General features: G+C 47.6%; 1 protein-coding gene across 2 annotated transcripts in view; it reads left to right on the top strand.

Moving 5' to 3' along the window:
• Positions 1-12,599, top strand: part of HSPBAP1 (HSPB1 associated protein 1) — a 52,569-nt gene that overhangs the window by 33,582 nt on the left and 6,388 nt on the right. The window contains exons 7-8 of one of the 2 annotated variants that reach the window (XM_086897423.1): positions 2,356-2,466; positions 2,677-5,057. In XM_086897423.1, coding sequence (XP_086753549.1) covers positions 2,356-2,466; positions 2,677-3,231 — 666 coding nt within the window. In that variant the 3' untranslated portion in view covers positions 3,232-5,057. Of the gene's footprint in view, positions 1-2,355; positions 2,467-2,676; positions 5,058-12,599 lie in introns of those variants that run through there. The other variant, XM_086897424.1, reaches the window with a different exon arrangement.

Here is a 12,599-nt window from a genome sequence, read left to right as displayed (position 1 = left end):
TTGGAAGGAACCTTTAAAGGTTGTCTGGTCCAATCACTCTGTAAAGGAGCAGGGACATCTTTCTCTAGATCATCTCAATACTCCAGAAGGTTTTCTGATTGACATTACTTTATTATTAACCCTAGGTTAATATTAAAAAAAAAGGACCTTTTGAAATGGCCTGTGAAATCTGCCTCACTAAAATACTCACTGCCTTTTTTTTTTTTTTTTTCCTATTCCTAAAAAATTTATGTTAGACTGGAAATCTGCAGGGGAAAGAACACATGCATTCAGCTGCTGTTCCAAGACCACACAATGCATTTCTCAAACCAACATCAAACCAAGCAGGGCAGAGGAACTCACTTGGGGATTTCCTTCATGGAGAAATTTTCGAGATGAAGCTTGTGTATTTAGCAAGGACAGCAGACCCACAGCCCAGACCAGGCTCTAACAGCCCTGAGTGCAGTCAGGCTGTTTCCAGTGCCAGAGAAAGCACCAGTTTTATTGTAGAGCAGTCACTTAAGCCTGCCTTAATTTTAATTTTGAGCCTTTGAGGTAATTCAGAGGAGCTGGCTGTGTGCTCTGGGTGTGGCAAGGCTCTGATGTCACCACACACACTTGTGCCCTAAGCTGAGCCTCAAAAGCTGTCCCCCTCTGGAGGAGCAGGCTGTGATGGGATCTGCTTGGCTGGTAGCTCCCAGGTGCTGGGGTAGGGCCTGAGCACTTCTAGCTGTTCTTATGTGTTGCAAGGGAAAACAAAAGTAGAGCTTTTCTATGGACTCTGTGTCCTTTTCTGTCAGAAAGGTCTTGCAGAAGTCACCAAGATCCTTGGTTTGGTGAGAGCAAGAGTCAGTGGTTGTGTGGCATCGTAAGCAGAGGGGGGTTTGCTGGATCTTGCTAGTGAACAACACACCCTCCCCAAACACCAGTATCCATCATGAGCAAATGTGGCTATTGCAGCCCAGGTGAAAGCTCCTTACAGAAATCATCCCTGCAGAATTGTTTGTTAGGTGTTGGGCAATCCATCTATAAAATAAAATCTGACATGGATTCCAAAAGACAATTCTGAGAACATTTGCATTACCAAACCAAGCAGTTCTTGCTTGCAGCTGTTACCAGCTGCTTTCATATTGACAGATGTGAATCACACCAACAATTACAGTCCCGGTGAAACCATTAATTATATTGGCAAGAGTTTAGAGTAGAAATTTAATTTGTTTTCAGCTGGATGTGAGCTACCCAAAAGTATGCTTTGCTTTCTAACATTATTGTCATGCAACCAGTACAGCCCTGTTATTCAGCAAGCCAGGATGAATACCAAGAATGCAACACCTTAAATAATTTCCACATGTAGATACCAAACTCCGTATTTTGGTGGTTTTTTTATACAAGGCCATTAAAAAGCTAAGCATCCAAACCCACAAAATTCCAAGAGCACTCCCCCCTGCTTCTATCCCAAATTCTGTTTAGGGTTCCAGGACAAATCACTGCCTTCGGCATTCATACCAGCCAGATGTGTGGTTTGCTTGACAGGTTCCCTGGAGCCACAGTTCGATTGATCAGGGCTGGGGGCTGACCATATTGCATCTTCCCTCCAAAGCAAATACATCTAAGCATCTCAATTAAAGCAGATTTATGCATCCACTTCTAGGTGCTTGTCATTGAGATAACCACAGCACCATCCTGTTTGGGGAGTCTACCCTTCCTTCCACATACAAGAAACTCAAATGGGAAAGAAAGCTAAGATCCTATAAGGTTTTGTTCTGCTACCCTAACCTAGCTAGGATCCAGCTGTCCAAGGGGGCCTGAAACAAGGAGCCTGTTGTTTAGTAAGTTAGTTTTTACTTTTGCAGGAGAGCTTTCAGAGCAAACATACTTTTCCTTCTGTTGATCTTCAAAAGCGCAGCAGTTTGTCAGCTGCTGTTACATGATAAAACATTTCCTAAATTTTCTTAAGATTCACTGCCTTGCTATTACATCCTGTGTGTTTTAATTGCTTAAATTAGACATAATATGTAGAAATAAAAATGTGCTATGTACTTCTATGGCTCTTCTAGTCCTAAAGAGCTGTTTAAATGCATACATTAATTAAATGCTAATATTGCATTTTAATTTCAAGCACCAGATTCAATTAACAAAACACTATTAAGGGGAAGGATTATATACACATACTCTTTTTTGCAAATCCTTATTCAGATGAGCAGTCGCACCAAAGCCTGTGCTGTCACCTGTTTGTGGCTGTACACAGGAAGAGTCTGAAACATTCCACTGACTTCACATACATGAGTGTGGCCTTCAAACTAAAGCCATCTATGTTGTTCTGCAGAGACCCATGAGCTAATCTGTCTCCTAAAACCTTCTGTTCTCTTGAGGCAGGATGCAGATCATGAAGCCCGTGTAGAAGAGGCGATAACTCGAATGCTGGTATGTGCCATGAAATCAGCAGAAAATCCCAGTGATGGAGATCTCTGGCTAAATCCCACAGAGGTAAGCCCTCTACTGCTCCCATTATAGCTGCAATAACAAAGAATTACTGACATTTTGCTTAGCTCCCCCTGAGTCTTTTTGCTGCTTTGAGAAAAAGAATTTTAAGTTCCATCCCTTCATGTAGCAAAAGTAATTCATGGAAGATAATCACACAAGGCTGAATTGAAACATGTCTCCCTTTAACTGAGTGTATTCTGGGTGTTTTCTTAGGTTGAGGCAACATCCCATGAAATCAATCTTCAGTACCTGAATAAAGCAGTGTCTGCATACCTCGAGTGTCAGGAGACAAGTGTGTCAGGACAGGCAGGTTCCAGCAGCACCGGTGCAAAGCAGAGGGCAAACACAGCATGCAAGAGGAAGAGAAGGGAAGTTGGCTGTGAGCCAGAGAGCTGCACATTACTAACCCAGGAATGTGACTTTCCAACACCCAAAGCAGAAGAGCTGAAGAAAATACCTTTCGGGCCTCATCTTATTCAGGTTTTACCACAGTCTCACAAAACAAGTGTGATGGGTGCAGTTGCAGTTGAAAGTGACAGTGGAGATCTCCATGAAAATGAAGGAGAACATTTTGGAAAATTACACTGCAAGAGGAATAGATTGCTAATGAGTAATGACTGTGAGACAGCTGCACATCAAATGGATTCAGACTGCAGTCCATGCACCTCACAAACAGCCCTTTCTACCAATGACTTGTTAGACTGTCTGGTTAATCCTCATGTCATCAGTTTAGTGGCTCAGCTGCTGTTGGAGAGAATGAGAGAGTGATGCTGGAGTGATGCTTTATCATTTCTGAAACAGAAATCAAACAGCAGCCTTGTTCTGCATGTTTAAGATCTGTAATAATTGGATGCTCCATTTCAAATAATTTTTAGGTACAGCTAGACACAGTTAATGGTTAAGTGCAGGTTGAAGTTGAGCTGAAAGAAGAATAGCTGGTTACTGATGGCTGGGAAGAGAAAGGTGTGTTTAGTCAGGGAGCTCTCAATGTTACAAAGAAGAGAGAGCACACACAGTCACACTCCCACAGTGCTGTGCAGGTGGGATCTTCACAGTGTTCTACAGCTCTGAGCTGCAAAACAAGTATGGCTTGATGAGAGACAACAGGGGGAGTGCTGGGACATGGTCACATAGCAGAGGGGGACCAAGGGTGGGAGCAGATAGATTGACTGACTGTAGACTGCAGACCTTGAGCACATTTGATATAAAATGGTCAATAAGCAATCAGTTGATTACGTTAGAAATAATAAATTCAGGTAAACGTAAACCTCATCCAAGAGACAATACACTCACTAATGCATCTCCTTCCTCTCTTCCACTAAATAACTTCAGTTTTGTTACAAAGCTCTAGGTTGGAATGGGACAAAAGTCCTTAGCAAAAAAGTAGCCTTTAGCTAGTTCAGAAACTCTTAAAGCTGGGACATTAAGGGTCATTGGGAAGTTGCTGCTATTATTTGTTTAAACCTAGATGGCACAGTCCCCTATCTCTAAGAAACAAAGCAAAATAGCAATGACTTTTTACCTCTGACCTTCTCTTTACCATAACAATCAAAATGTATTATTTTTTTTCTTTTGGTTGTAAATGGTTGCTGTACAAGATCATCCTTTCTTCAAAGGATCATAGTCTTTGGATTTGTTTTTGAAGGCTAGGTTGTTCTTTGATTGAAAAGTTAGGGAACATGAAATACAGTTATAGAAATATAGTTAACTCTGAAGCTATGGATGGAGGCTTGACAAAACCTGGGAAGAAAGCTGCTGGCATCTTCCAGAATGCTCTCACCTCCTCTGATTTCGGTTTGTGGTGGCAACAAAGGCATTTCCCTAACTGAAGGGACAGCTTCAGGGACAGCTCCTGTGAAACCTTTGCTTTTAAAATGTCTCTTTGCTTGTGTCTGCTAGAAACCAGTTTCTATCATCAACCCGTTCCCATATCCATAACCTTGCACCATCAGCCCTCCTGCTGTTACTTCCTTTGCTTGGTATGTGTTCCCTGCTAAATAAGTGAAGCTGGTGCTGTTTTCACAAAGATCACCTTCCAGTAATTTATAGCTGAAAAATCCTGATAGCAAAGGTGCTTTCTCTCTGCATTTATTCAGATTGCATGTTGGCAAGGCCCTGATGAATTATGGTAAGGGCTTTAGATATGAACCAATAGATCAGGAATTCAGGAAACCTTGCCATTTCAGAAATCTCCCCAAAAACCTAATACACTTGGAAGAGGATTAAGTTGAAAAGGCTCAAAGGTTCACATTTAAAAAGCACAGAAACCTTACCCTGATGGAAACAGAGCTGTGTATGTAGTTTGCTGGAGACCCTGGCTTTGAAGAGTGGCTGTGAGTTAGCAGCAGAGGCCACATGACCTCCATCTCTGACCCACAAATGTGCAGTTTCCAGTGTCCTGCTCTGCCCTGGTAATTGGGCTCAGACCCTGATAACACCTGTATGTGATCCCAAGGGCAACCTGCAAGCAAGATACAATTCACAGCAACATGGGAAAACTGCTCTTGTTTCATGTTTCTTCACAAAAGGGTCTCAGTGGGGTTGCACCCTTGCAACCAGACCAGAATTTAATAAACAATCCTGTTGATACAGTTCCTGTTTGTGTAATGGCACTGCTGCAACAAAGGGATTCACTTAGGAATCAGCTAGGAAACACCTTGGTCACCTCTGCTGCCTTTAGTGATTCACCAGGCTCATAGGGAGCAGTCTGTGGAACAGGGCAGACCCATCTCGAGCCACAGGCATATCTCAGCAGAGCTGGGTTTAGCAAGACCCTGCTCATGTCCTGCTGCTGAGCTTGCCTTTCCCAGGCTGGCCAGAGGGGCTGGGACCAGCTGCTGGGAGCAGTTGCACTGGGAAGGAGGGGTTGCAAATGCTCCATTTTAATTCACGGAGCAAAAATAGTCTTGCAATAAAAAAGCTTTTATGTCTAGAACAGATAGAGGTGGGGGAGGAGAAGCACAGGCAGTAAAGTGGAGGAGGAGGAGGATGGCAGCATCATCTTCCAGTCCCCACAGTGTGAACTTGCTTCGCTTAAGCTTTCCTCCCAACACACAGATCATCTTAACATACCCCCACAAAATCCACCCTGAGCGTTTCATCCCTCTGTATTCCAAATGACTGTCCTTGGAAAGGCTCACTGATCATGTCAGGGGTCTCTGGAGGATTTGCCCAAATCGCCTTTGGTGCCTGTGCCAGAGAACCCACCTTGGGCTCAGTGTAGGAGCAGCATTCTCCCAAGGCTGAGCTGTGTTCAGAGTCACATCCCTCACCTCTCCAATCAAACCCTCTCTGTCTGGGGACAGTCACAGTTTATGCCTGTCCAGGTGCAGCCCATGATTTAAGGGCCAGGCTGTGGCCAGAAGCCATTAAGCCAAGGGGACGGGGAAAAGAGCAAGTGAGGCTGTTTAGGATGCAAGGCAAAAGCACCAGAAGGACTTTGTGTCTCAGAGGTGCAATATAAAACCTCAGTCATACACTTTGCACACAGGGGCAGAGAGAGAAATGACCACAAATTCAGCAAGTCACGTATGGCAAATGGCTTGTGCACCAGTAAGAGAAATTTATAGCTCTGACCCGATTCGCAGGATGCCGAATGCCACGATTCCTGACGCCGTTTCTAAATTCATGGCTGCTGCGTGCAGAAGCTCAGACAAGTTTCTACATATTCATAGCGTTAAAAATAAATGATTTCTGATCTCTCTGGTGACAGCCTGTCTCCAAGAAGAGCAGGAACCCAGTGCTAGCCCTCTGCAACTGCTAATAGAAACTTTCTCCCCCAAGACAGAGTATTTCCCACCACTGTCAGCAGTGGGCAAGGCAGCAGTTGAGCTCATAGCCTGGAGCCATCACTAGGGTGGTCACAGTGGTGACATGCTTGTCACCTCTGCTTTAGCTGAGTGACAGTAAGAGATGGGCACTGCAGTACCTGGTGTTGAGTTAAAGCCTTAATCCAGCCCAGGGCCAATCCAAGCAGTGGGATGGACCAGCACATTCATGTCCCCACACACAACCAGACTGATCTCTTGGCTGGTGGAGACCCTGTGTGTTGCCTGCCCCAATATCAGCTTTGCAGAGTGGCTCACAGCCCAGCCTGGATTATCTCTCCTGGTCTGACATTGCTGCTCGCTGGCCCTGAGCATCGCCCAGGAATCTGCAAAAACCTCACCCAGGTCTGACAGTCTCAGCTCCCAAGTCAGCAGGAAGGGAAAATCCCAAATAGTAACATCTTCCAGAGTTTCAGTCTTCTCTGGAAAACCTCCCCACTAAATTTCTGTGGGTACCACTGGGTTTCACAGTGCTATTGCCCCCATTTGCCTCTCTCAGAACTTCTGCTGTGACACAGTTCTCTTGATGCCGCAGAGCAGCTCAACTGCAGAGCCATGACATGTTAACATTAACCATAAATTGAGCTTTTAACTAACAAACATAGCATATTGAAGAGGCAGAGAGAATCCTTCCACAGTGCTAATTGCCCTTTAAAAATAAAATTGCTACAATTCAGTCTGTTTGCCAACTAGCAAGCTCCTTGCTGTGTTTCTCAGCTACAAATGTGAAATGTTTGGTGTTTGGCATGAGCAGGCTTCCACTCATGGGAGTTTCCTGACATTTCTAGTGTGGCTGATGGGGAAAGACCTCAGAAACAAATGGCCTGTTTTTACCATCTGGTTCATCCAGATGGGGGAGGAAAAGGATCCTAGACCACCCATACCATATTCTGTCCTTCAGACAAAAAGGACTGACCCACAGCAAGATGGGGACACACTTTGCCACTCTGGCTGAAGGATCTGTGGAATGAAGGTGTCTCTGATTAAAGAGCCACACATTTCAGAGCTGTGTTTTTGGAGACATCCCAAGTGGATGCTCCCACTAAACATTAATTTCTCCATCTAATTAGTGGGGTTTGTCCATCTTAGCAAGGTGACTGGGAGCTGGAAGTTCTGGTCACCTTGGAACAGCCAGTTTGGCAGGGCCACAGCATCCAGGGCTCCAGGGAGGACTGTAGGACAGTGGAGACAGAGCTAGCAAGTGCTGTGTAACAGTGGTGGAAAGAGGATTTCTGTGAGTCTCTGAGAACACAAGCAGAAACCCTGGAGCTCTCTGACCTCCCAGTGCCCCTGTGCTGAGGGATCTGGGGAGCTCTGGAACTGGTAAAAGTGTCTCACATGCCAGAAGCATTGCTTTGCAGCCAAATCTCACATGCAACACAGCTCTCCTGGTCCCTGCATTTATTTACAGGGGCAGTGTCGTGGAAAAGACACGGGGAGCTCCCCGCTCAGCACCAATTACAGATTCTTAGTGAAACCTAGCTCTGGGTTTTGAGGGCGCAGACTTTGCTGCTTCCAAAGCTCTGGCAGAATTGTCCCAGCAATGAGTTCTCATTTCTTGTGATGACCTATGGAAACCACTTTTTGAAGGTTTGAATCTGACACTTTCATTACTGAAGAACTTTTAAATCCAGTTTCACAGCAAAAGAGGTGGGTCCACATCTTTCAGATCAGAAAGGCTGATTGTAAAACAGGTTTCCATCTCCCTGGGAGATATTTGAATCATATAGAGTCACTCTCTGTCCAATCACTGCCTCAAGGGAGGGTAGATGAGCTTCAAGGGCAGGTAAAGAGTTAAAACTGTTCCTGAATTCATCTCTCACCCCTGCCATGTCCCCTCCTCCTGCTCCCCAAAGCCTGGGCTATGCCCATTGAAAGCACCAGGCAGTAAAACCGTTCCCTTCTGAGCCGTGCCAGGCTTGTCCTGTGCCCTGGTGGGACACATGAATCCAGCCCAATTAGCAGCAGCCCTAACAAAGCTGGCTGAAAATCCACTATTAAAATGAAAGATGGTGTTGTGTAAAAAGAAGGCAGAGCAAGCAAGGCCATAACACAACTTATTGCTGTCCCCAGATGAGCCCCATAACTTATGAGAGACTCGGTGCCTCGCCTGCGTTTCAGCCTGTGCTTCCCCAGGGAGGCAATGTATTACCTCCACACTTACTTGGAGCTTTGGGGGTTTATCCAAAGGGATTAGGATCTCTGCCATGGTTAAGAATGGAGCTTTCTGCCACGCTGTGATAGCTCACTGCAATGTGGTTTATTCCTTGTTTGCTGCTGCTCCCTTGACTGAAAGCTGCAGCACTGCAAAGATCGGTGCCACAGACTGCACGTAGCTCACCCCTGCTGTGGCCGTGGCTGGCGTCCCTTCACATGCCAGCAGCCCCATCTCCCACCCAGGGGTGGTGCCCTGAGGACAGCCTTGCCTGGGTGAGCTTCCTCTCCTTCCTGCTGGGGACTCCATGGGACCAAAGGTCTCCAAATCACCAACGCATTTGACTCCAAGTATGTGAATAGACCCGATTGTCCTCAGGTTACATCCATGAGGAGGAGCCTTGTGGGCAGATCCAGGCCAGCTCAAGGGTACAACACATCAACAGAAGCATTCTCAGTCCCATGACTGCTCTCCTGTGTCTGTCAACCATATTATTACTGTTATTAACTCAAAACAATGTTCAGAGCTCTACCAGAAGAAGCACTAGAGCAGGAATCGGTCCTGGCTGGGGCAGGAGAACAAGGATGAGATGGCCATGCAGGTCTTTGCCACCCCTTCCTCTTCAGAGAGTCAATCAGCAAGGCATGGTAACAGTATTTGTGCAGTTACTGCATGTGCTGATTACAATAAATTTTGTCCTGCATGTTAAAGTCAGAAACATCTCGCATCTGCCAAACAGCAATCAGGACCAATTAATGAAGATGTAATTTCCCCAGATGCTGCTATTAACATAATTCACCGTGTTCCTAGCAACATGAATATAATTAACCCAGTTAACCACAGCTCTCATCACCGCCACACCAAGCTGTCCTTGCCCTCAGAGGAGCCTCCCTGCCGTGTCCCCAGTCACATCCACAGGGCTGAGGGGCAGAGCCATTCCCCATTCTCTCACCTCGGGGGGTGGGTTTGGGAGCCACAGACGTGGCCCCCAGCCCAGCAGTGACAAAGGCTCCTCTCAGAGGCAGGACAGCACAAGAACCCTGACACCCAGCATGGTTTCCAAGACTCAGGTGCACCTCCCCAAAGCAATATCCTCTGCAGCAGACCTGCCCCAGCCCTGGGAAAGGCACACACCCGTGGTGGTCAAACACGTGGCAAAATTAAGGCAGTCCCTTAGTGCAGGGTGCCCTCCAGCCCTTTTTCCCAGGCTGATGCCAGCACAATGATGTGGTTCACACACAGCTCTGCCTTCACCACCACCCAGAGCACAACAACTCACTGTTGGTCCAGCTGGGAGTCAGGGGCGATCCTCACCCAGGAGGGCAGTCCTGCAGGGCTGGGACCAGCGTCCATCAACACCTCCACACACACAGAGACATCAACAAGATCCAGGGTCCAGCACAGCCCAGCAGACGGGAGCAAACCGATTCCAGGCTGGAGAAATGGGATAATGCAAGGCCCCTCTGAAGAAAGGCTGAAGCCAGGACTGGTGGCTGGGCTGAGCTGCAAGAGGTTCCAGTGCCCTTGGGCAGGTGTGTCCCAGCTGAGTCTGGGTAAGGCCATGAGGGCCCCCAGGTGCTCCTGTGATACCCGTGCTTGCCATGGGCTGGGCACAGGTGATGCTCCTGCTGCTGATGGGGAAGGCCAGTGGCAGTGGGATCTTCTCCCCTGTCTGTCCTAACTCAGCTTTGCTGCTGCTTCTAAAGAACAACTCAGGGTGAGAAAAAGGAGGAAATGAAGGTTCAGGTGTTCAGACCAAATTTCAGGGTTTACCCAGTGCTTTGGTCCTTGAAGGGTTGAGGCAAAAGTCTCATCCTGTGCCTGCATCCCAGTCTTGCTCTCACCTGATCATTCTCCAGATGCTGGAAGCAGGAACTGGAGACACACTTGGGAAGGACCAAGCCTCCTGCAGCCCCCTGGGCCATGTTTTAGCAGAGAAACATAATCACTGTCCACCTTCAGGGCTGACACAGAGTGCAAGCAATATGCCTCAGCTAGTCCTGGCTGTTTGCACAAAAATTGCTTCAATTTCCCCCATTTTCAAGTGGTCAAAATTGGTCAGAAGCAAGTTTCATCCACATCAGAGTGTGCCCTGAAAGGACTTATCAGCTGGGGGTTTGGGCTGGATTTTATTTAATCGTTCCACATTTTCAATGTAATTTTACTTGAAAAAAACCCCATGAGCAGCATTTCTGAAAAGCTCAAAAAAGTTGGAAGGATTTCCTGAGGGAAGAGCCCCTGGTTTCTCTTCCAGCCTTTTTTTCTGGTGAGAGAGGAAACTAGAAAGGGTATGTTAAAAATTAATAAATGCCTTTTTTTTTTTTTCCCCCACAAGTGTGGGGAGTTTTCAAATTAATTTAAACTATTCAGTTAGTTCTTTTGATAGCTTTGGTCAATAGGGAGTTGATTTCCCAGCCAGCTCTGGGAGCACCTTGAAACTTCTAAAATTTGGAGAAGCATTGACCAAATCCCATTTCCTAGTGTGAGACCACTAGTACTTAAAATAATTAATTCATGTGGTTTCTTGCAGATTGATTTAACTCAAATCACCTGAAAATGCTAAGTGTGAAAATGTGGGTAATCTGCCGGGTCAGAAAAAGCAAGGCATTTTAATAAAAGCATGGACCTCTCCAAACCAGTGAATAGTTTAACAATTACCTGATATAATAACACGTAAAAAGATGCTGTGGACAAAGGTGAGATCATTCACGTTAATTAAAGTGTCTGAGCCGCAACACTCCTGCCTTAATGGTGGATTTAAACTGAGGCGTTGTAAAGTGATGATAGAACGGTCATTGCCTCCGTGTAATTACGGGAGAACAGAGAATTAACAAATGCTTCTGGGGAGGGCCGAGGGATCGCTGCCAGCTCCTCACGGCTCCGCCCGGGGCTCTCCGGGCGCTGCTGGCAAAGCCGAGGCTCAGGCAGGGGATGTCGGGGTGAGGGGCTGCTCCAGCCCGGGATGGGGATCACCCCAATGCAGCCATGGGAAGGGCTCGGTGCTGCGGATCCCAGAGCTTTGCTTTTCCCGCAGCCTCCTCCTGCCTTCCCACCGCTCTCTGGAGCGACAACTCGGGATCGCTGCCAGCGCAGGGGTGCCCTGGGGACACATTTTAGGGCGTTTTTCTGCGGTGTGCCGCCCTTTGTCACCCTTTCCCCCCGTCAGGCGGACTGGAGCTTCCCCAGAGCCCGGAGGGATGAAATATTCATGGGGAAAAGGCAGCGAGCGATTGACTCCGTGCGGGGCCGATTGCGGCACGGGCGAGGGGGAGAGAGAGCAATTATTCTGAGGCAGGGAGCAAAGCCTTCAGCACCCTGCAGCTGGAGACACCCGGCAGCAGGACAGACCCCTGCTCACTGTGCTCCATCCTCAGCCCGCCGCCGTCCGTACCCTTTGCAAGGGATGGGGTTTGGTCCCCAAACCCGAGTGGGGTACAGACTCTGCGCCCCCAAAAGGAGGAACCTGGCTCCCCATCATTGCCCTGCTTTCCTCTGGGCCCTGCCTGCTCCCACCACAGGGCACCCAAAGCCGTGCCAGCGTGTCAGGGCAGGCTGGGGCTGCAGAAGGATCCTGTCCCAGGAACACCAGCCCCACTGATGCACAGCACGTGCCAAGGTGGCTTTTTGAACAAAGTTTGCTTCCTTTTTTTTTTTTTTTTGTGTCACAGTAATTCTTTTATTCCGTCAGCTACAGAAAATCAATGTGTCTTTTCAGTTAGAAGCCCTGGCTTGAAGCTTTCAGTTCCTTAAATCATCTTCCTGTGATTTAAGGGCTGGTGAAATCCTTCTCTGGTGCAAGGTGTGTGATGCCTTCCCAGGAGAAGCCCCACCACAGAAAGACAAAGTGATGGCACAGGATGCAAGAGGGGCTGAGCCCCCATCCCCTGCCCTTTCATCCCCCTGACCCCACTGGGCCCCTCAGCCCCCCACAGAGCCCCTCCTGCCCCAGTCCAGGACAGTGGCTCTGGCAGGATTGGCTTCTCCACCTTCCTCACACCTCTCAGCCCCGGTGGGGAGATCACTGCTGACAGGACCCCCAGCTCCCAGAGGAGCCACTGGAACCACACAACATCCTCTTGACTTGCAAACACATGAGCTGGGTGGGGAATGACCCAAGCACAGCAAACATGGGTGCTCCATGTTTGGAGCCAGCT

This window comes from Cyanistes caeruleus, chromosome 7, assembly GCF_971803275.1.
Source record: "Cyanistes caeruleus chromosome 7, bCyaCae1.hap1.1, whole genome shotgun sequence".
Taxonomy (NCBI): domain Eukaryota; kingdom Metazoa; phylum Chordata; class Aves; order Passeriformes; family Paridae; genus Cyanistes; species Cyanistes caeruleus.
Note: the sequence above shows the minus strand (reverse complement) of the source record. Positions and strands in the feature narration are given on the sequence as shown.